Source organism: Malania oleifera, chromosome 4 (genome assembly GCF_029873635.1).
Source record: "Malania oleifera isolate guangnan ecotype guangnan chromosome 4, ASM2987363v1, whole genome shotgun sequence".
Classification (NCBI taxonomy): domain Eukaryota; kingdom Viridiplantae; phylum Streptophyta; class Magnoliopsida; order Santalales; family Ximeniaceae; genus Malania; species Malania oleifera.
Genome location: NC_080420.1, coordinates 47,092,177 through 47,116,368, shown reverse-complemented (window position 1 = coordinate 47,116,368; position 24,192 = coordinate 47,092,177). Strand labels below are relative to the sequence as shown.

The 24,192-nt window shown below is 35.9% G+C and overlaps 1 protein-coding gene across 2 annotated transcripts; it reads right to left on the bottom strand.

Moving 5' to 3' along the window:
• Nucleotides 1-824: 824 nt before the first annotated feature.
• Nucleotides 825-23,826, bottom strand: LOC131152887 (beta-glucuronosyltransferase GlcAT14A). Of its 2 annotated transcripts, XM_058104821.1 has the most exons (5): nucleotides 22,835-23,696; nucleotides 20,436-20,483; nucleotides 2,052-2,127; nucleotides 1,846-1,961; nucleotides 825-1,715 (listed from the first exon to the last, which is right to left on the bottom strand). In XM_058104821.1, the coding sequence occupies exons 1-5, from the start codon at nucleotides 23,331-23,333 to the stop codon at nucleotides 1,204-1,206; spliced, it is 1,251 nt and encodes a 416-aa protein (XP_057960804.1). In that variant the 5' UTR covers nucleotides 23,334-23,696; the 3' UTR covers nucleotides 825-1,203. The 2 variants fall into 2 exon arrangements, with proteins under 2 accessions (XP_057960804.1, XP_057960805.1); XM_058104822.1 differs by lacking the exon at nucleotides 20,436-20,483 and having other exon boundaries at nucleotides 22,835-23,826.
• Nucleotides 23,827-24,192: the final 366 nt, after the last annotated feature.

The window sequence follows — 24,192 nt, the reverse complement described above, 5'->3', positions numbered from 1 at the left end:
GCCTTGTTCTCAGAATGCACAGAGGATTGGGATTTCTTTTTTGGGTCTTTCTTGGGAGAAATATAAAGTAGATGCACAAAGCTTCTAAAAACAACTTCAAAACTCAGCATAAGAAAATGAAAATAGATCACTGCGAGTGTTTAGAAGGTGCTTTTAAACCATTTAGAACACAAAACTGATTAGAAATGCAGGTAATATAAGGATTTTTGATAGGTTGTAAAAGAATTTGTTATTATAAGACAAATGATAATGTAAAGTGTTTCGAATCCACAAAAGGAAATAATCTAGAATCAATTGTTTCAAAATTCAATACGAAAATGTCTCCCTATCATATTTCATGTTTGATGAAATAATAAAAGTTTTTTCTGCATTTTTATTTTTCAAAAAAAAAATATATTTATTCTATCTTCTTATCACCTGTTCAATTAACATAAAATAGACAAGAAATTATTATAAACAAATTTACCCTAAAAGAATATCTATTTTATTTTATTAATATTTGATTAAATGACACAAACTTTCACATTGTGATTTGTTCTATAATAACATGTTCTTTAAAGTTATCAAATCATCATACTATGACCATTTTATTCTGAAGAGTGACCTTACCAAAGAAAACCAAGCATAACCTAAAACTGTTGGACGGACAACTCTTGGTCAAATTATCTCCCCACTCAAAACCTTCTATCAACTAAGCTTAACCTTATCGCTACACTTCAGTAAAAGTAACTCATCCATCATCGTATCCTTTCCAATTCTGCATTCATATCCATTTTCACATGGGCACGTGGCGAGAGAGAGAGAGTCATGCAAGACAATTACAATTTAAAGAATGATCCTGCCTCACTAAAACCTGTGGCAATTGGAAAATTGGTGGGGGGAGGACATACAGCAGTGTCCGTGTACATGGCAGCACTAAGCAGTAGATTCCTCATTTGTATGGAATGAATGGCTGCTGCACTTCAGTAAATACAAGCCCTTAGGCCACAATATACAAGCCCAAGAAAGCATAAATGAATTCACTCACTTCCCCTCCAACTCCACAACTTGTTGCGAACACTACAATAGCCCATAATCAGAGGATCTCGGCAAGAAAATAAACAAAAAGATCAAAGAATGCACCTCAGATGACGGTCACCCTTTGCACCAGTCATTCAATTCAGGAGCGAAGATACCACACTGCATTCTCTGATGCCCGCATCTTCATTTGCACTGACCTGATTGACTATTCCAGTCATCAAGAAGGTTTATTATTGAGGCTTCAACCTTGGATGCTTGTGGCCCAGGTTTCAATACATTGACATCGTCCCACTGGGAGCAAGGATCCATCAACCAACTGCGGCCAGCACACCATGCCCCTGGGGTGGCTCTGTTATACTCTCGCTTCAGGATCATCTCATCCACCATTTTCAGAACTGGATCATCTTTTTGGAACACCCTTGCAAAAGCAGCTCCACTGTTGACCATTTGATTGTAATTAGAAATGTTGAGGAATAGGGGTTCCATCTTGGGAGGATTGTCCCAGACCATAAATCTTAAATCACCGTTCACAGTAGTGTTCCTAAATTCAGGTGAATTGCAAATGACAGTGTGGAAATAGCCTTCTTGGGACAAAATTACATTGGTAAAATACATTAGAAGCGTTCGGGGGAGGTTGTCCCAGCCAAGAACACAATATTCTAAAAAGGATCTGCTAAGAATGACCCATGGAGAACCTGTAAATTCAGAAGACAGTCATTAGGGAAAACATTCCCTAAAGCAGAAATTAATATTTTTGCACACACCCAAAATCTCAATATAAGTCCTTCACAATTGAAAAAAAAAAACAGTTGCAAGAGACTTTGCCTGTGAAGAATTTGAAAGCATCAGGTTTAGGCCGCCTTTCTGTTGCTTGAAAAATTTCAGTCCTCCTCGCCAAGTAAATCCCAGGGTCCACCACAATAGGCTGAACCCTTTGATATCTGCAACATCACAATTATACCCAACATGATTCAAAGGAGATTCAGATTATATATACCACTGACAGAAATTAGTGACAAGGGTTTGCCTACTCTTTCCATTCAAGTTCGCTGGTGTGATCAATGAAATTGAGGTCTCTCCTAACCGCAGAAAACACATGGAACAATTCTGAAAATAGATAACAGTGATAAACATTAGTGGGTTCTAAAAGTTGCATATTAAAATAATTAAATAAAAAAAAATTATGAAATTTAATAGAAAAAGAAAAAAAATAATAATATTGAAAAATACTAGTATAAAAACAGATGTCCTCAGACTGCATACAAAATCTCATAAATCCATCTCAGCTGAGCCTTATAGCCTAAACTTGTGGGGTTGGCAGAGGGGGAAATCATGAATACGAAATGATATATTAATAGCATGTGAGAAATAATGCTAGTCATTAAAATGCATAACTTGAGCAACAACGGAACCAAGTCCCCTGAATATAGGTTGCTGAAGTACTATCAGCGTCAAACAGACAACTACTTATGAAAATAGTACATAACAAAATAAAGATACGAACATTGATCCATCATCTCCACAAGCCTCAAACTTCAAAAACCAGCATTCTCAATCTTGAGGACAATAGTTTGTGACATTCTGGAGAAAAAAAAAAGTACAGCTGAATTTACTTTATCTAGGACCAACATTGGAGACAATTTCCACAAACTTACAAAACCGATCAACATCAATCTTGATGCCAATAGTTTGTTTCATTCTGGCAAAAATGTATAGCTGTGTCTAGGATCTGCAGCCATGGAGAATGTAGAAGAAAATGAAGGGAGAAACGCACAATCACTTCAAATTCAAATCATCAACCCACTTACAACACGGCTTTCACATACTATTTATAAGAAAGCCTCACACATGGTATTAAAACAACATGAAATTACACACACAACCCTAAAATACAAAAATATTACAAACAAGCACCCAAATACACAATATTAACTAAATTAAACAATCAACTACTAGAGGGCGGACCTTGGATCAACAGTAAGGCTGCTCCATTGTGACTGGTTCGTCATGGGTTTGAGTCTAAGGAAACAGTCTACCTACATAAAAGTAGGAGTAAGGTTGTGAAGGTCTTGCTTCTTGTCCTACATCAAATATTCCCTAGTTAGAAAAAAATTCAGCCTCGAATTTTGAAGTGTTGAAGGATCAAAAGTAATAAGCAAACTTGGACTCTTCGAAAGCCAGCATTTGAATGATACAAGAAACCATGCCCCATTGACAGCACCATAGACTTGAATTGAGAATCAACATCAATGAACTCATTGGGGATGACAAATTCTACAAAAGGAATGTTTGAAAGACTTTGGATGTCTTCAAACATATGCATTTCGTTCCTTGGTACTATCTTCAAGTTGAGTAACTCTAATAGATTCTTTGTATTTGTTGGTAGTGCGGGCTTCAATATGATCTTCTTAACCATTATAGTGGATATGTGTGTTATCATGCCCTTGGGTCACAACCAAATCATCCAACCAAGGAGAATTAAGGAGTACATGGCCAATATTCATTGGTATGATATCACACTAAACATTAGCAAAATATGCTAATGTTTAGTGGCCATGAGTGGCCCATTTGTAGAAATTATACTCGTAGGGGCATATTTCATCAATGATGATTTTGCAAACATATCCTCCACACTCGAGAAAATGAATGGAGAAACTTGATATTGCGCTCAAGATACGATAAATACCATTCCTTTTTCCAATAATTAGTTGCCATATTGCTACATTTGGATTTATACACAACCCCTGCAACTATATATCACCAAAAGTCCTTAACACAAATTGGCCACAATTCTCAATCTATTCACATAAAACCACAAGTTGACTCTCAATTTCAACAGCTATCTTCAAGTCACCTTATACTGAGTATCACGTAGAAATGAAACAAATCAATTAGGCAGTGACCGAATTTCGTATCAAACTATCACATTTGCTTGCAATATGTTGTGTTCACAATAAAAATATCATGTTGCAGGTCAAAATATCATGGAGAAAACTCAAAATATTGTGGCTGGGACAACTTCTCATGAGACAGGAAATTGCGTAACAGAGTGGCAAAGTTGCTCAAGTGCGTCACCAGTGCATGGGGTCCGTGAGCCTCCATCCTCCAGCAATTATATTTCAGGTGAAGATAGATCAAAGGGTGGAAGTTAAAATGGTGGTGGTGGAGGTTTGATGAGAAAAGCACAGGAAGTTGGGATTTTTGACAGGCCAATGGCTAAGCAATCTTCTGCCGGCATGTGGGACCACACGTGGTTAGGCAGCGAAAAAATTTTGCTAGTAAGCCTTCTGGTGGTGTCTGTTTCTGATGGTGTGGGAGGTGTCATGAAAATCTTCGAGGGAAAGGGTGTTCAAAGAATGGGGACACAACTAGAATTTCGGGAAAAGTTCATAACTGCTTTTCAGTTTTTTCTGTATTTTTTTTTTGGGAAATGCAGGATGGGTGATGATGAAGAAGAAGAAGAAGAGAGAAGAATTAATAAAGTGAGAGAAAGAGAGAGAGAGAGAGAGAGAGAGAAAGAGAGAGATGGAAAGAATTAAGAAGAAGACGAAGAGCGAAGAAGAAGATGGGAGAAGAGAAGAAAACATAAGCAAGTTTTAGACAAAACATAGGAAAAAGAAAGAGAATAAAGGGAGAGAACTAGAAATCTGAGAAAGATTTGAGATAATTACGGAAGAGACTTAGGGGAAAAGGAGAAAAGAAGAGAACAAGAAGAGAGCAGATACTGCTGGGTGGCAGGGGATTTGGAACAGAACAGAGGATCAGAACCAGAGAATGATCAGAAGGAAGAAAAAGAGAAGACGAACAAGAAGAAAAGAAAAGGAGAAGAGAGGTGTTCCCCCACCTAAGCCACCTCGAAGAGTGGGAAAAAAAAAAACTCCTTCAGAATCCCATCAATATGGAAGAGAAAGGTGTCGAGATGCATTTCCATTTCCAATTCCTCCACTGCCTCCCAAAACTCATCTCCACATCATAGATAAGAAAGCACCAGCACATATGATATTATCCAGCGTAGACAAGAAAGCCTGAGCATATATATTCATTGGTTTTTCCCATGACAAGTTTACACATCAAACCCAGACTACCTCCTTTAACTTGCTTTCCACCACCTCATTTGCAATATGGCTGCATCAAGGATTTGCCTTTCCTCCATAAAAGCATTTTGGTAAGGATCAACATGCTCTCCTGCCACCACATTTAATCCATTAGTACTTCCAAACTCAATTTGTGATCCCACTAGACTACTCGGTCTGAAGTCCTTGCACCATAGCTACTCTCTTCTTCAAAATCAAGACAATGAAAGAATATTTAGGTTGTTCACAAAAACCTCCATTTCATGAAGTTCACAAGAGACTTTTTAGGAGGTCATCATTAAGCAAGCCCCAAAAATCCTAAAGCAAGGCCATAATCTGGAACTGGATTTGCTAAAGAATCTCTCTAACCACTAACCACTATGCTGGCCTAACATGGCTTTCAAATCTTGTTTTGATGATAAAAAATAAAGGTTAATTTAACATGTTATTTTTTAGGTGATGATATTTCAAGAAACCTAGAATGACAAAGTTCAAAAGGTTCAAAGAAATGAAAATCCAAGATCACAAGTACCATCAAACTATACTTCATCAACAAGGTGATCAAAAGAAAAGCTCAAGAGGATCAAGATGTTCAAAACATATGAAAGCTTAAAGAATACTCAAGCTCAAGGCAAAGATGACTCAAAGAAAAGAAATACATGAAGATTTCAAGATTAGAGAGTTTTTAAAGTCTTTAGGAAGTCTTATGTAAGTACTTCACTTTAAATATCATTTTGAATGCTTTGAAACTCATTAGGGGTTGATATGGGCTTAGAGACCTTACTTTGAAAACCCCAGAATATGTTTTTTAAATGCATCAAAGCAAGATGGCTAAGGATTTTGGAAACAAACTTCAAAAACAGTTTTTATTACTATTAAGGCAACTGAACTTTAGACCTCAGGTGACTGAAGATTTTCCTGAACTGATTTTGAACAAGCAATGAAGGTCCAGGCGACTGACACTTGAATCCTCAAGCGTCTGACCCTGTTTTGAACTGAAATTTTGAAGTGTTCAAAAGGATCAGGTGACTAACCCTCGAACAGCTAGTTTTTAAAACAGCTTTTTAAATTTCAAAATTGATTTACTTGTGCCCCAAACTTCGTATAAACTTGGGAAAACACGAATTTAACACTTTTTGAGCCTATAAATACATGGTTACTCAAATCAAATCAATACCAAGAATTGAAAATCAGTTTTCAAACTATATTGCTCACTCTCTCTCAAAGCCCTCTTGCACACATACTCTTGCTGAGAATTTTTTCAGATAAACTGAGTCTTTGATCACTGATCTAAAAGCAAATCTTCTGAGGTTTGATACAAATCAAAAGAAGAATCCTGGTGACATACTTCTTTGAGCTTCAATTCAATTCTCTTTGATATTTACTTTGAAGTATTAATTGTGCTATATTTGTACTAACTAACTCTATCTGAGAGCATCTCTTGTACACAAGAATCTTTTCTTGTTTCTTTGTTTTCTTTGACGGTTCAGGGTTATTGGATCGTTGTACCAAGCGTGGGGTATCGCTTGGAGAGGGGGCTCCACCCTAATTGAAAGAGGGATTGTAACAGTTTGTTCCGCCCGTAAAGGAACGCTATAGCAGAATCCTCAGGTGGTCTTGCCTAAGGCGAGGACGTAGGCTGGGTATAAGCCGAACCTCGTAAAAACTCGGTCTCACTCTCTACCCTTACTTTTTAATTTTTCTACATATATAAATTGTGTGGTTGTGTATCTAAGTGCAGGAAGCTGAAAGTTCGAGATTGAGAAAACTTTTAATTTAAGAGAGCACGTTGATTAATCTTTTGCGGAAACCTTAAAGGGAGTACGTTGATTAATCGTTTGCCGAAATCTTGATTAAAAAGAAGTGCACCAATATTCATATATACAGGGCTTTATTTAAACTCTAAGCTGAGTTTTGCAAACGCTAAATCAAGGAAGTGCTGCAGCTCATATAATTGGTTAAGTATCTATTGGTGATTGGTTGATTGATAAACATTGTTGAAAGCATCTCATTCAGAATCATTGGCTAGTGTTAATATTGAGTGTGGATTGTAGTTGGTATAATTAAGCATTAAAAAATTATTTTTGTGCGTTTGTTAAATTTACAAAAGGTTGTGAATCAGTAAAAAGATTTAAAAGAAACTTTTAAAAACTCAATTCACTCCCCCCCCCCCCTTTTTTTTTTGTGACTACACCTTAGTTTTCAATTGGTATCAAAGAGGGGTCATAGCAAATCTTAATTAGAAACTATATAAAAATCTAAATGGCACACATAGGCGTAGCTCCCTTTGGAGAGGGTCAATCCTCAACCAAACCTCTGATCTTTTGTGGACTTAACTATACTTTTTGGAAACAACGAATGAGAATCTACCTTCAAACCATGGACTGAAAAGCATGGAGAGTTGTCACACATGGTGATCTTATCCCTGCCAAACTTGTAGATGGAAAAGAAGTTCCTAAAGAAGAAAAAGACATGACCGAAAACAACCATAAGATGTTGCAAGTTAACTCAAGTGCTATAAATGCTTTATATTGTGCTCTTGACATAAATGAATTCAATAGGGTCATGTCATGCAATACAACAAAAGAAATATGGGATAAACTAGAGATAACCTATAAAGGTACCGTTGATGGGAGAGATAATAGAATTGACATGCTTACTAGCAAATATGAAGCTTTTAGGATGAATCCATTGCAATATGTACTCTAGGTTCACTCATATCATAAACTCTTTTAATGCTTTAGGGAAAACTTACTCTACTTATGAGATGATCCGAAAAATCCTTAGAGGTATTCCACCCGTTTAGGAACCCAAAGCCACAGCTATAACAAAAAGAAGAAACCTTAAAAATACTTCACTAGATGAACTGATCGGATCCCTTCTCACCTATGAGATGGCTATGAATGAAAGGAATGCTGAAAACAAAGATAAGAAATCTATAGCCCTTAAGGCTGCCAAAGATAGCTCGAGTGAAGAAGAGGAAGATGCAAGTGAATTAGATGATGAAGAACTAGCCTTCATTACTAAAAGACTTGGTAAATTCTTTAAAAAAAATAAGTTTGCTAGAAAGTTTAGAGGTGCAAAAACTGAAAAAAGGAGAAACAAGTGAAAAGAAAAATAAGAATAAGAATGAACCCCCTACGTGTTATAACTACAAAAAGGTTGGACATATTAAACCTGATTGTCCACAGTTGAAGAAAGACAAGAAGAAGAAAAAGAAGGCAATGAAAGTTCCATGGGACGATACAAGCTCAAGCGAATCGGAGAACGAATCAAGTGAACAAGAGATGACCAACATATGCTTCATGGCTCATAAGGATGAGGTAAATTCCTATTATAGTCCTTCCGAAGAATCAAGTGATGAATCATGTAGTGATTCATGTGATAGTATGCCATCATACAAAGAACTTCAAGCTGAATTATTTGCCTTACACAATAGGTTCATAAAAGTAACTAAAAGGAACATTGCTTTAAAGGAACAAAATGAATCACTTAAAAATCAACTAGATACATCAAAAACAATTGAAAATGAAAAAGATTCACATATTGATGAGCTTATGAAGAAAATAATGACATATCTCAAGACTTAGTAAAATTACAAGTAAATGGTGAAAGCAAGAAAGACTTAGAAATAAAAGACCTTAAAAGTAAAGTTGAAGACAAAAAGAAAATCATTTACAATTTTACTAAAGGAAAGGAGAACTTTGAAAATTTGCTTGGAAAACAAAAAATGTCATTAGATAAAGAAGGAATAGGATTTAATGGAATTGAGAACAAAAAGAAGAGGAATCTTTATATGGGATACTTTGCCAAAGAATCAAAGCATTATGCAAGCACATCTTCAACTAATATTTATCAATACACTACGTGCTTCTTATGCAAGAAAAAGGGACACATAAAATTTGATTGTCCATTTAAAAGAAAGAATGTGAGAATCAAGAAAGTTTGGAGAATTAAAGAAAACAAATCTGAAAATAAGAAACCTAAGAAGGTTTGGCTACCTAAGAGTAACATATTGAACCCTTCTTGTAGGTTTGCCTTCGGACAGCCACATCTAAAGACAAATTATACTTGGACAGCAGGTGCTCTAGGCACATGACCGGAGACAAATCCAAGTTCACCTCATTAAGGCTAAAAGATGGAGGATACATTACACTCGGAGACAATGCAAAAGGAAAAATCATTGGAATCGGTAAGATAGCTAAAGAACCTTCCCTTACCATTGATGATGTGTTATTAGTAGATGGTTTAAAACATAACCTATTAAGCATAAGCCAATTGAGTGACAAAGGACTTGATATAATTTTCAAACAAGACAAATGCATTGTTGAAGATAGAGAAAAACAAAATATTCTATTCACCGCTAGTAGAACCGACAATGTATATTGCATAAATTTTGAAAAGTTAAAATCTCAAAACATTACATGCTTAGCAACCATGAATGAGGCAAGTTGGTTATGGCATAGAAGGCTAGGTCATGCTAGCATGGATTTATTATCAAAACTAGTTAAGAAGAACTTAGTTAGAGGACTACCTAGTACAAAATTTGTTAAAGATAAAATTTGTGATGCTTGTTAATTAGGAAAACAAACTAGGACCAGCTTTAAGAAGAAGAAACACATCTCCACTAGCAAGCCCTTAGAGCTTATTCACTTAGACTTATTTGGTCCCACTAGGACTCAAAGTATAGGAGGAAAGAATATGCTTTCGTCATTGTAGATGACTACTCCATGTTTACCTAGGTCATCTTCCTAGCCTCGAAAGATGAAGCATGTAATACCTTGATAAATTTATGTAAAAGACTTCAACATGAGAAAGGCTATGGTGTCTCAAACATTAGAAGTGATCAAGGAAGAGAATTTAATAATAAAGATGTTAAAAAATTCTGCGATGAACACGGAACTAGACATAACTTTTCAGCACCTAGAACTCCACAACAAAATGGAGTTGTTGAAAGAAAGAAAAGAACCCTTCAAGAAATGGCTGGGACAATGTTAAATGAAAACAAATTATCTAAGTACTTTTGGGCTGAAGCGGTTAATACCGCATGTTATGTAATAAATAGTGTCCACCAAATCAAGCCTAAATAAAACTCCCTATGAATTATGGAAAGGAAGAAGACCTAACATAGCTTACTTTCATGTTTTTGGATGTAAGTGTTTTGTACTCAATGACAAAGATGACTTAGGAAATTTGATGCTAAGTCAGATGAGGGTATCTTTCTAGAATATGCAGCAAATAGTAAAACTTTTAGAATCTATAATAAGAGAACACTAACAATTATTGAATCAATCCATGTAACCTTTGATGAATCTAATCTTTTTACAAAAGAAATTGAGAATGAAGAAAAAGATGATACTTCACAAAAACTAGAAGATCCAGAAATCAAAGAAGAAAAAGAAGAGAAAAATGAAGAAACTCCAAATGATGATCCTATAGAAAATTTTGAGGAATGGAAATATGTAAGAAATCACCTTAAAGATCAAATCATAGGATAACCTACTAGAGGAGTAACTACTAGATCATCATTGAAGAACTTATGTAATCATCATGCATTTCTATCACAAGAAGAACCTAAAAACATAGAAGAAGCTTTAAGCGATGATTCTTGGATAATAGCTATGCAAGAAGAATTGAATCAATTTGAAAGAAATAAAGTATGAAAATTAGTTCCTAGACTCGATGACCACTCAATAATTGGAACTAAATGGGTATTTAGGAATAAAAAGGATGAAAACAATATAGTATTAAGAAACAAGGCAAGACTTGTAGCTAAAGGATACAATCAAGAATAAGGAATAGACTACAATGAGACATTTGCCCCCGTAACAAGAATGGAAGCTATTAGAATGTTGTTAGCATATGCATCACATAAAGAATTGAAACTATACCAAATGGATGTAAAAAGTACTTTTCTAAATGGTTTCATAAAAGAAGAAGTTTATGTAGAACAACCTCTTGGTTTTGAGGACATAAACAACCCCGATCATGTATTTAGATTAACAAAAGCACTATATGGGTTAAAACAAGCTCTTAGAGCTTGGTATGAGAGATTGAGTGGATTTTTATTAAAAAATGGATTTTCAAGAGGAAAGGTAGATAGCACATTATTCATTAAAACCAAAAATAAAAACATGCTAACCATACAAATCTATGTTGATGATATTATATTTGGTGCTACAAAGAATGAATTATGTAAGGAATTTGCAAAGGTTATGCAAGATGAGTTTGAGATGAGTATGATGGGAGAATTAAATTACTTTCTAGGTTTACAAATCAAGCAAGCTAAAAATGGAACATTTATAAATCAATCAAAATACATAAGAGACAAGCTTAAAAAGTTTGACATGGAAGGAAGTAAGCCCATAGGAACTCCCATGAGTACCTCTATAAGCCTAGATAAAGATGAAAAAGGAAAATCAATAGATATGAAGTACTATAGAGGAATGATAGGAAGTTTGTTCTATTTGACAGCTAGTAGACCGGACATAATGTTTAGCATTTGTATATGCGCCTGGTTTCAATCAGTTCCTAAAGAATCCCATCATATAGCCATTAAAAGAATCCTAAGATACTTAATAGGAACAATTGATTTAGGACTTTGATACACTAAGGACACCGGTTTTGAAATGATCAATTATTCAGATGCCGATTACGCGGGTTGTAAGATTGATAGAAAAAGTACAAACGGGACTTGTCACTTTCTAGGACGATCTTTTGTCTCTTTGTTTTCCAAAGACAAAATTCTATAGTTTTATCAAACCGCTGAAGTTGAGTATGTGGCAACCGGTAGTTGCTGTGCACAAACACTCTACATGAAACAACAATTAAAAGACTTTTACTTAAGAGTACTCAGTCATACCAATTAAGTGTGACAATACTAGTGCAATAGACATTTCCAAAAATCCAATATCACGCTCAAGAACTAAACATATTGATATAAGACATCATTTCCTAAGAGATCACGTACAAAAAGAAGATATACTACTTGAATTTATAAATACAAATGACCAATGGAGATACACTACTTGAATTTATAAATACAAATGACCAATGGACAGATATCTTCACAAAACCTCTTCCCGAAGAAAGATTTATATCGATTAGAAGAGAACTTGGGTTGTTACATAGTAAGGAAGTGATTTAGGAAGATTTCATGTTAAGTGAAAAGGGAATTTTTTTAAAGTTGAGAGGGTCAGGCGATTGAGCCTAAAACCTTAGTCAACCGAACAGAGGAAAATATGGGGTCAAGCGCCTGAGCCTTCAGACCTCAAGCGACTGATGTGCTACTGCCTGCTGAAAAATTAATTTTAAAAATTGTCAGGCAACTAAGCCCAAAACTTCAGGCGCCTGACCTGACGGGTCTTATATATTTTAAGCACAAAAACCCTAAACTTTTCAGACTCCAGGCTACTGATCTCTCTTCCATCACTCACCTAAGCCTCCTTCTTTTGATCTCCCTTACTTCTTAGCTCCAAATCCCTCAAATCAAAGCCTCCAAATCACTCTCCTACACCTTTTCCCACGGTTTCTAGGGTTTTAGTAGGCTAGTTCATTTGATCCTCCAAAATAAAAGATGCCTCACACCAAAACTACAGCAAACCGAGGTCCTTCTTCAGGGAGAGATGATGATAACATCGAACAATGGCTCATAACTCCACAATCGAAGCATCAATACCGATCTCGTCTTCATTCTATGGAACCAATTTTTGGTAAGGTCATAGATACCTCCTTCTTTGATTCAGAATTTCCGGAAATCCAACCAATGTTTCGGAATATTGGTTGGAAGAATTTTGTAGCTTATCAATCCAAAGGATTGTATCCAAACCTAGTAAAAATCTTCTATGCAAATAGATACATGGAGAAAATGTACTAACCACTGAGGTTAGGGGAAAGAAGATAGTTTTATCTCCACAAACTTTAGCTCCTATTTTGCATATTAGCCCAGGAGAATTTGAGTATCCAGCATTTGCTCAAACATGGATTCTAGAGCAAGGTTTCACTCCCGAGGAATTCTTGCTAGTAAAAATCTTCTATGCAAATATGATACATGGAGAAAATGTACTAACAACTGAGGTTAGGGGAAAGAAGATAGTTTTATCTCCACAAACTTTAGCTCCTATTTTGCATATTAGCCCAGGAGAATTTGAGTGTCCAGCATTTGCTCAAACATGGATTCTAAAGCAAGGTTTCACTCCCGAGGAATTCTGGCCATTAATTATGGTAGAGGAACCTGTTTACTTTGGCCATCCTCCAATGTACAAACTGCTGAATCTTTAAGCTCAAATACTTCAGAAAATTATCACAAACAACATCCTACCAAAAGTTGGTTCATATGATCACCTCTCCTACGTAGATTGTTTTGTGTTAAGGTGTCTACTGAAAGGGAAGAAACTCGATCTATCTAGCTTAATTCTGAAGTGGATGTGGGCAAAATTAGAAGCTAGTCGAGTCACTCTTCCGTATGGTGGTGTTCTTAACCTTCTCTTTGCTCACCTCAATGTTACTACCCCTACTAAACTATTTACACGGTACGACCTTTTCAATTCGACAACCCTGAAACAAATGGGATATGAAAAGCATGAGCAGGGTTGGTTTTTGAAAGGAGGATGACCACAAAGGCCAGCAGTTGTACCTCCTCCACCTCCAGATCAACAACAAGGACCTTCAGCTGACACTCCTTCTTGGTTTGTACCTTTTCACCATGAATTCATTACATTCAGCAGAGATATGCGATCAGGTCTCCAATCACTTTAGGAGAATGTATCCTCACTCCACACTACTTGCTCCTCACTTGACTAGCGCCTTACTCGCATAGAGCAGTATAGGGCTAGCTCATCTCGGAGTGTTGATCCCATGGATACTAGCTTTGCCCCTCGTAGTGATGCTTCATCTGATGAAGAATTTGAAGAAGGAAGTAAGGAGGGTGATGAAGAAGAAGCTGAAGCGGATGATGATAATGATAATGATGTTGATGATGATTGATCTATTCTTTGGTGTATTGTATTGCAGTACTATCTATGTATTGGCTTGGCCCTTGTGTTGCTTTGTTTGCTTTTGTTTTAGTTTGGTTTGTAACTCTTTTGATTATGACTTTTTGTTTTTTTTTTTTTTTTAATGACTATATATCTATGCTTATTATGTTCTATCCTAAGACTCCTTGTGACTATGCTCCTTATTTCTTTTTGATTGATGTCAAAGGGGGAGAGATATCTTAGAGAGCAAACATGAGAACATGAGAACATGAGAGCATGGCATACATGTGAAACACATAATCTTGACATGAGACATAGCATGGGGGAGAATGCACAAATAAGTATATAAACAACCATATGAGCAAAAGCAACCATATGTTGAAATGAGCTATAATACTATAATACTTGATTATGACTTATTGAGCTTTGAACTTATATTTGAATTCATCATTTTACATATTGTTAAAAGGTATGCTTATTGTAAGGGGAAGCCTTATCAAGGTTCTCTCATCTTTGCTTCTTATTTGTCATCATAAAAAATGGGGAAATTGTTAGCCTAACATGGCTTTCAAATCTTATTTTGATGATAACAAATAAAGGTTAATTTAACATGTTATTGTTTAAGTGATGATATTTCAGGAATCCTAGAATGACAAAGTTCAAGAGGTTCAAAGAAATGAAAGTCCAAGATCACAAGTACCATAAAGCTATACTTCATCAACAAGGTGATCAAAAGAAAAGCTAAAGAGGACCAAAATGTTCAAAACATATGAAAGCTTAAAGAATACTCAAGCTCAAGGCAAAGATGACTCAAAGCAAAGAAATACATGAAGACTTCAAGATTAGAGAGTTTTTAAAGTCTTTAGGAAGTCTTACGTAAGTACTTCACTTTAAATATCATTTTTGAATACTTTGAAGCTCATTAGGGGTTGATATGGACTTAGAGACCTTACTTTGAAACCCCCGGAAAATGCTTTTTAAATGTATCAAAGCCAGATGGCTAAGGATTTTGGAAACAAACCGCAAAAACAGTTTTTATAACTGTTCAGGCAACTGAGCTTTACACCTCAAGTGACTGAAGATTTTCCTGAACTAATTTTGAACAGGCAGTGAAGGTCCAGGCGACTGACCCCTGAATCCTCAGGGGCCTGACCCTGTTTTAAATTGAAATTTTGAAGTGTTCAAAAGGATCAGACGATTAACCCTCGAACAGCTAGTTTTTAAAACAGATTTTTAAATTTCAAAATTGATTTACTTGTGCCCCAAACTTCATATAAACTTGGGAAACACTCCAAGTAACTTAGGCAGAACGAATTTAACACTTTTTGAGCCTATAAGTACATGGTTTCTCAAATCAAATCTATGCCAAGAATTGAAAATCAGTTTTCAAGCTATATTGCTCACTCTCTCTCAAAGCCCTCTTGCACACATACTCTTGCTGAGAATTTTTTCAGATAAACTGAGTCTTTGATCACTGATCTAAAAGCAAATCTTCTGAGGTTTGATACAAATCAAAAGAACAATCCTGGTGACATACTTCTTTGAGCTTCAATTCAATTCTCTTTGATATTTACTTTGAAGTATTAATTGTGCTATATTTGTACTAACTAGCTCTATCTGAGAGCATCTCTTGTACACAAGAATCTTTTCTTGTTTCTTTGTTTTCTTTGACGGTTTAGGGTTATTGGATCGTTGTACCAAGCATGGGGTATCGCTTGGAGAGGGGGCTCCACCCTAATTGAAGGAGGGATTGTAACGGTTTGTTCCACCCGTAAAGGGACGCTATAGTGGAATCCTCAGGTGGTCTTGCTTAAGGCAAGGACGTAAGCTGGGTATAAGCCGAACCTCGTAAAAACTTAGTCTCACTCTCTACCCTTACTTTTTAATTTTTATGCATATGTAAATTGTGTGGTTGTGTATCTAAGTGTAGGAAGCTGAAAGTTCGAGATTGAGAAAACTTTTAATTTAAGAGAGCATGTTGATTAATCTTTTGCAGAAACCTTAAAGGGAGTACGTTGATTAATCGTTTGCGGAAATCTTGGTTAAAAAGAAGTGCACCAATATTCATATATACAGGGCTTCATTTAAACTTTACGCTGAGTTTTGCAAACGCTGAATCAAGGAAGTGTTGCAACTCATATAATTGGTTAAGTATCTATTGGTTGATTGGTTGATTGATAAACATTGTTGAAAGCATCTCATTAAGAATCATTGGCTTGTGTTAATATTGAGTGTGGATTGTAGTTGGTATAATTAAGCATTAAAAAATTATTCTTGTGTGTTTGCTAAATTTACAAAAGGTTGTGAATCAGTAAAAAGATTTAAAAGAAACTTTTAAAAACCCAATTCAACCCCACTCTTGGGACCACACATTAGTTTTCACACTAACCACGCGACTTATTCTTCCTTAGTTTTGACAAAGTCCACACCTTAGCCACAGGTCACTAGTCCACCTACTAATGATGAAGTTCCTAATAGAACTTGCAAATAGCCTCGTTAACCTCCTCACCCTTTCCAACAACCCTGTCTAACATCTCTATCCAGCTGACAACATTGTGTATGCTCTATGCATTTTCTGTTGATGGGGAAAAAATGTTATTTTAATTGCATTCTCTGAGCTAAAGAAATCTACACTTTTGTCTCAAAGAGACTTCCTCAAATATTACCTAAGAAAGCTCCTTTTTAGCAAACATTCTTCTCTCTCTTTCCTTGCAGATCCACTCCGCTGCCTAATTTTTTCAAGATCATCAATTTCAAAAAGAAAACTCTCCATGACATGCAGGTTTCCAAACACCTCCTTTTGTTCCATTTTTCAGTTGCACCTTTCACAGCCCTGAGTTCAATGCTCACCATAAAGCTGGCATGGCCTTCACCTGACATCTCTTCCACCAACTTTCCACATATTCTCTAATTGCTTTCGCCTTAAGTCACAAATTCTCAAAGCAGAAGGGACCTTTCTTCCTCCCTCCCATGTCCAACAAAAAGGTATGATGATCTAACACCACTCCAAATAGACGCTTTTAGAAAGCATTTGGGAAATATTCCTCCCACCCAATAGAAACAAGGAACCTGTCAATTCAAGAAAAGGTAACAAAAATCAGACCACATAACGGCAACTCAGTTAAAAAAATTTCAATTTTTCATCAACAAAGTCCCTAGAGCCCCTACTTTCATACAAGTCACTCCTCTCTCCACAGCTTTCAAAAGAGAATAAAACGAAATTGTAACCCCCTTTCAGGACCAAAAGATAACTCCATAGCTCCCTCACACCCCTGAGTATCACCACATAAATCCCTCCTTTCATTTTCATAGGGGGGCATAAACTATTTTGAGTAGCCACAAAAAATCACATCCCTGGTCAAGAAAATGCACAAAATCAAGAGGTCCCCCACATGCTGATCCTGCAGCTCAATAAAAGAAGACTTCCATGCGACACTGAAACCACCAGCAGTGTCAAATGCTTTCAGATGAATACACCTCCTCTCATTCATCCCCCAAAATATCTTCAGAACCATGTCATTTAAAGTCTCCATTTTGGTTTCTTGAAAGAAAATCACATCAGCCCTTCGTTACTTTTGTAGTCTCTCAATGCAGCCCTCTGATTAGAATTGTTTAAGCCTCTAAAATTCCAGGAGATAGTTTGCTTCAACATTACTTCTATTGGCCCCCCCCCCCCCCCCCCACCTCTTTCCCATCTGCCCCTCATGTTCTTTCCCCTTCCACCTGTTTGATCATAATTAATTGAGAATTCCAACCTCTTCAGCTCTATATTAAAGCTGGAGGCAGTGGTTTTTCAGGTAATTCCTTCTATGGTCACTCCGTTTTTCAAGGTCCCCCACTAGTTTGAGAGCCATCATCAATTCAATACAAAGAACCCCCCCCCCCCCCCCTCTAAACTGCTTACAGATTTGACTTTCTTTAGAACACTGATGAAGCCATCTAGTTGAGATATATGGACCCCTCTGGAAACACAGTAAAGGACAATCCTCCACTCGCACTTGGAACCAGACAGAACTCATCATGAAGCTGTTATCCATTGGAACCTAAGCTCCAGCCATGCATCAAAGCACTTGCTATCATATTGGTGGTTTGACAATCAAGGATCCACGCAGTTGTCTAATCAACATTAGGTAATTGCAATAGAATAAATGGAGAGAAGTGTGCAGAGCTCAAGAGAACCCATCCAAGCTCTCCACTCCTTTCGTGGTGACATATGCTTTGGCTTTCATCAATTGCATGTGATGGACCTACAGATCTATATTTTTCTCACTTCATCAAACTATTTGCAGATTATATACTCTTTCAAAGTCATATTTGGGCAAAAAAAAGAACTTTTGTCACAATACAAAAATGTTACTCACATTTTTACAGTTAAGAACAATTATTGTTGCTATTGACATATTCAGAAGAGATATTATTCCAAAACTGTGATGGATTTCATATGCTTTTGGAAAATGAACTCCAGACCTTTTGCCACCTGTCTTCAGACTCTACAGGCTTTTGCATTTAACTATCCTCTGAACCTCCCCTTTTTAAACACAATGCGTAGAAAAAAAGAAAATTACTTCATCACATTACAAAATGTTCTACTAACCTACTTTGATTTTTTGTTGTCAAATGGATCAATTGCTATGCTTTACCATTTAAATGAAATGTCCAAAATTTCAAATTTATGAATTCCAATGCATTTATCAATAATAAAACAAATTTCGTAAGTAGAAGAGGATGCAGAGGAAGCATATTCCAAAGAGAAACCTGAGGCTGAGATGCACTACCAAACCCAAAAAGATGAAAAATATTTTTTTTAAAATTAAATGATAATTTCAAAAAAAAATAAAAAGAAATAGCAATAACATCCTAGAAAAGCAAAGTCCAAAAGTCCTTGGGATATTTATAGCAGGAACCATCTAATATTTCATAAACTCAAAATAACTAAGTTTGCAATCCATTTAACAGTCAATAACTTTGACTCAGAAGCCGCTAAAATTCTTTTATTAAACAACTTCCATGAACACCACTGCACACCCTTCAAAACCTGGGCCCTGCAGCACCTGCAAAATTACTGTTTGCAAGACCCTGCAGAGAGGAGTGCTTCTCATGGGGAAGAATAACTTTATCACAAATTTGCCCACATAGCAAAGTAGAAAGAAGAATGGCTCAGCAAAATGTTTGCCAACTCCACATCTGATTTACATGGCAGGGGCATCCATTTTAACAGAATCAAATAATCTATTGTCAATCTTTTACCAATGGCTACAATACACATTAAATAAGCAAGTTTGGAAGGAAAAAACACTTCTAAAACAATGTCACTGGGCACAGATCCTCAAGTTTACTGCATGGTTGTTGCCAGGACATCTGCTGCATGGTTGTTGCCAGGACATCACATAACATAAGACCTTTAAATTGTTTAGAAGCCAGCCATAATCTTAATGCTTCAATGCACTGTAGAGATGAGAAGCTGATGATGGAATATTTTGTAATGACATACTCTTTCTATACCTACATGTTTGGGGATAAGCAGCACAATATTGAGCTATTGCTGGGATAGGCTATCAATCAGATGCCAACTTTGGCCAGATGTTCATACCTACATTTGGTTTGTAGAATGTCTATTCCTAGGAATAGATTAGTTTTAATATGTTAACAATGTGAAAGTTTTTATGAGTCCATAACAATGAATAGACAAGGAATAACTATTCCCGTATTTAGCCATGGGAATGTTTATTCCTTTCTTATTACATGTTGAATGATATAGTAAAGAACATAAAAGGAATAGATATCATCTACAATTTCAAAATTTTCACTATATTCCATCTTATTCTAAGGATTAGCTATTCTACAAATCAAATGAGCCACTAGCAGTCTGAGGATCCAACAGATTGGGAGTCAGGACGAAAGAGACCTATGCAAATGAAGACTCTCATATGAACAGTTTAGATGATAAAAGATATGAATTTGGTAAACTAAGATAAGACACGAGCTGTCTCTTGAAATACCTACTCCACGAACATAAAATTTTGGGTTACTGCCCAGAGGCCACTGAAACTCTGAGCCTCAAACTCACAGGCGTACGACGCATAAAGTAATGGAATAATAAAGAAAACACAAAAATATCCACAAAAGGACTCTAATATTTATTTGGTTTTTTCTTTTTCTTTTTTCTTGTTGGGGCAGGCCCACAGGGAGGTTCTGAGGCAGAAGAGTCTGAGCTGATTGCCATAACAAAGGAAGACCTAAATAATGAACACTTCCTTAAACACAAATGTCATTATGCAGAAAATTACATGAATTTCATATTAAGTTAAAAATATAATTCACTAGAAGTCTAGAACTACGTATGCTCACAAAAAAATATTTCACAAACCATGTGTTATATACTCCTTAGCCACTGCAAAAATCTTCCTAGCATAATCTGGGAAGCACCATGCTTGTTAAAGCCCAACATCTACAACAAAAATAGAAGATGCAATATCCACACAACTACATGAATGGTCAGAAGTATCTGCTAGCTTCCAACAAAGTCTATAAGTACAACATACAAAAATATTACACATCTTAAATACTCTTAATCACTATCAAAACTTTCAGACAAAAACAAAACTCGAGAACCGTTGCGTTAGTTAAAGCTCAATATCAACAAGAAAGTTGGGTGATGCAACATCATAAAAAACAGGAGTTAATGAGAAAGCATGTACATTGGACAATGTGGTTTTAATTATATGAATAGTGAGTTGTGTTCATGTAAGTGACTAAGTGCATTCTCATTAAGATCTATATAGCTATGAAGGTAAATCCGTAAATGAATGGGAGTGTGTGACTGTCTGATGCATTTAAGTGTTGTGGAAAGGGATATGCATGCGAGTCCAATGGAAATCTTGGATAGAAACTTGAAGAAAGAAAGTGTTCTCCCTAGTTGAAAGGACAGAAAGGGTCTTCCAATTGGGAGGAGGAACCAAGTATTCTCCCACAAGGAGAATTTGTGTTGTCACCCTATTTGGACTGATTTTGTGAGAGTTCATTTGTAGTAGTTTACTAAGGTAAATAAAAACTGTTCGTGTGTGTGTGTGCGCGCGCGCGCGTGTAACCTTCTCTCAAAGGAACAGGGATTCAAGGAGCCCATAGCCACCATCCCAGTATTGGTGAGACCTAGTTTATTTCCCTCATCTCTAATATTAACAAAAGGATTTCCCTGTAGTACTCCAAAGAATACCTCATAAAAATTCATAATTAAAATAAAATTTTCAAATATGGATAAATTAGTAATTGGTAAATTGATGGATAATTGCATAAATACATGTTTTTCCTTATTTTTGTTCAAAGCCACTCTCCCCATAACTACAAAAAGCTCCTTCCCATGACTACTGAAAACTGCAAACCACAAGCATCGCACATACCACAAATAGTTGTAAAACAGCCCAACTTTATAGCATTTTGTTCCACCAATTTTTACATATTTTTCTAAAATAATCCATCCCTTATTATCAAATAATAATAATAATAATCTATCACTATACCTCCATACCTAATGATGCATACTGAAATAATTAAATGTGTAGATCAATTAATATCTTCCTTCAAATTTTAAGACATTTTGATTTCACCAGTGAAATACTGTCACTGCCCATTTTTACCATCTACTGTTGCACTGCCTGAAATCTTACACACATTCACATAATGCATTTTTTAAGTCATAACAGATGATGTCAATGAATTGTGGCAATAAAAATTATTTGTTTTGGTTTATTATATTTCTAAAATTATTAATTCTGTAGTACTCTAATGGGATAGCATACAATCAACATTTTAAATTTAATTATTTTTTAAATGGAAGAAGAAAAAAAAAATAGTTAATTCATTCATTCATTCCATTGTGCACAATCAAGATCATAAATTGCAAAATTTTCAAAGACAAAAAACAGAGATGAATAGCACAGGTTTAACTTATATTTAGGCAATGTTGAACATATCACTCAAAATTAATTACAAGGATTGTGGATGCATGTAATTAAGTTTCAAATTACTTATAATTTATATTAGTAGCCACAACATAAGTTCTACATTGAAAACTCTCAAAATTAAAAAAAAAATTCAAAATCATAGAAAAAAATATAAGAATAAGAATAGTCGAAAGAGATCAAAAAGAGCGAATTAAGAAAAATTTACATAAAATGTAAGATTTGAAACAACAAACATTTGTAATATATTTTCTTTAAGTCAAAGGATGACACACAATTCTAGAAAAAAAAATTTCAAATAAACTCAAAAAAATTTGTTCTCATTATTGCAATAAAAATATAGTATAACCTGTATGCACAAAAAAAAAATTCACAATATTGCCTATGCACAGAATACTGCAACTATGTGTGTGCTTGCACACATGCGTGTGTGTCTGTGGAAACCATTCATAAACATCCCACTAGATGATTTAGTACAACATATCCTTTTCAGTTGAAACATGAATATATATATATATATATACACACACACCTGCATATATCTTTCAGTAGAAAATAAAGTTCCCTCTTGCAAAGTTTGAATCTTCTAGTACATGCCTACCTTGAAGCAATAAACATCTCAAAAGTGGTTCCAAAATACAACAGTTAATGAACCAGGCTACATAATCATTTTACCCCTAAACAACGAACTAGAAACTGAAGTTATAAGTAGCAGTATGAGCAAATTTCTGTGAAGCCATAAACTAATCAAATCATTCCAAAAACAAGCTTAATTTGTAATCAAACTCAAATTGCACAAATGGGTTACCATCCTGGGTAATCAGCGGATAGTCCAATGCACTCAAGGTGATGAACCAATTCCACTCACGCTCAACTTTCAAAAGAACCGCCGCCGCATGCAGCGTCGCCGCAATATTGGAAGACCCCATATACGTTAACGGATCCGGCTTCCCCAACACATCCACATTCCCAAAAGCTCGAATTACAGGCACAGACCTAACCGCAGCTGCTAAATGAGTCCTCTCCTCATTCGACGCCTCCGACCCAAGATGCAGAAGGTACCGATTGCGCGGGTGGTACACCGCAAGAAGCAATCGGAGGATCCGGTCCTTGTCGCCTTTGCCGCCGGAAATGTAGTACGCAAACGCCGGTGGGTAATGCAGGCCGCGGCGAACGGTGGACGGGAAGCGCTTGTGGGAGGTGAAGGTGTAGGAGGCGCTGAAGCCGGAGATCGATGAGAAGAATAGGAGGAGAGAGACGAAGGCGGTGGAGAAGATTGCGAAGAGCCATTTCTTCTCAGCTCCCATACTGGTCCAATTTCTAGTGGGAGCATATGGGATAGGAAAAAAAAAAATTTCAGATTTGGGTCAAGGGGTAAACTTGAACTTCGATTTCTTCGCTTTGGCGATCACAGATCTCTTCGTCTTTGTGGGTACGTTCGTTCTCGGTCAGCAGCCATGGAAGCTAAGATCTTGGACGCAAAATCAACAGAATGGGTACTCATTGGAAGATCAGACCATCAGAAACTGAAAATTCCTTCTCTTTAATCTTTCAAGAATCAAGAATCCAGAATCTGGAGAAATCCGGACAATGTGAGTTTTCTAACCCAACCGCTAATTAAAAATTTCGGGTGCAGGATATAATTTTTTGTTGAATTTTCGGATTTTCTTTTTTGCTCTTCTACAATTTAATTCTTTCGAAAATTATGCCGTACAAGTATTTAAGTACTTAGAAACTGCTCCTCCCATTTTCTTCGTTACACGCGTCAAGTGTCGGGAAATATAATAAACTTTATGAGATGGTCTTTCAGGAAAGAGGGGGCTTTAAGTTTTAATTATTTCAGTTTCGATTTGGAAAAGAACGGTTATTTTTTCAACAAATGTGTTTTTCATACAATAAAACTTGATGAAAATAGTAATGGTGAAAGTACCAAATTGAATGAATGACACATTTGAAATAAGGGACAACAAACTTTAGCTTAATTCAACAATTCTAATTTATATCTTTATTAATTGGACCAATCAAACGTAAAAGATCAATTTGACCAACTTTCGTAACTCAAACTTATCCAAACTTTCATGTTTGAGTTAAGGAAAATTGAATTCGATATCATAATTTTTTAGAATAATAGATAATTTTTTATATTTATAGGTTATTTTTTTAGCA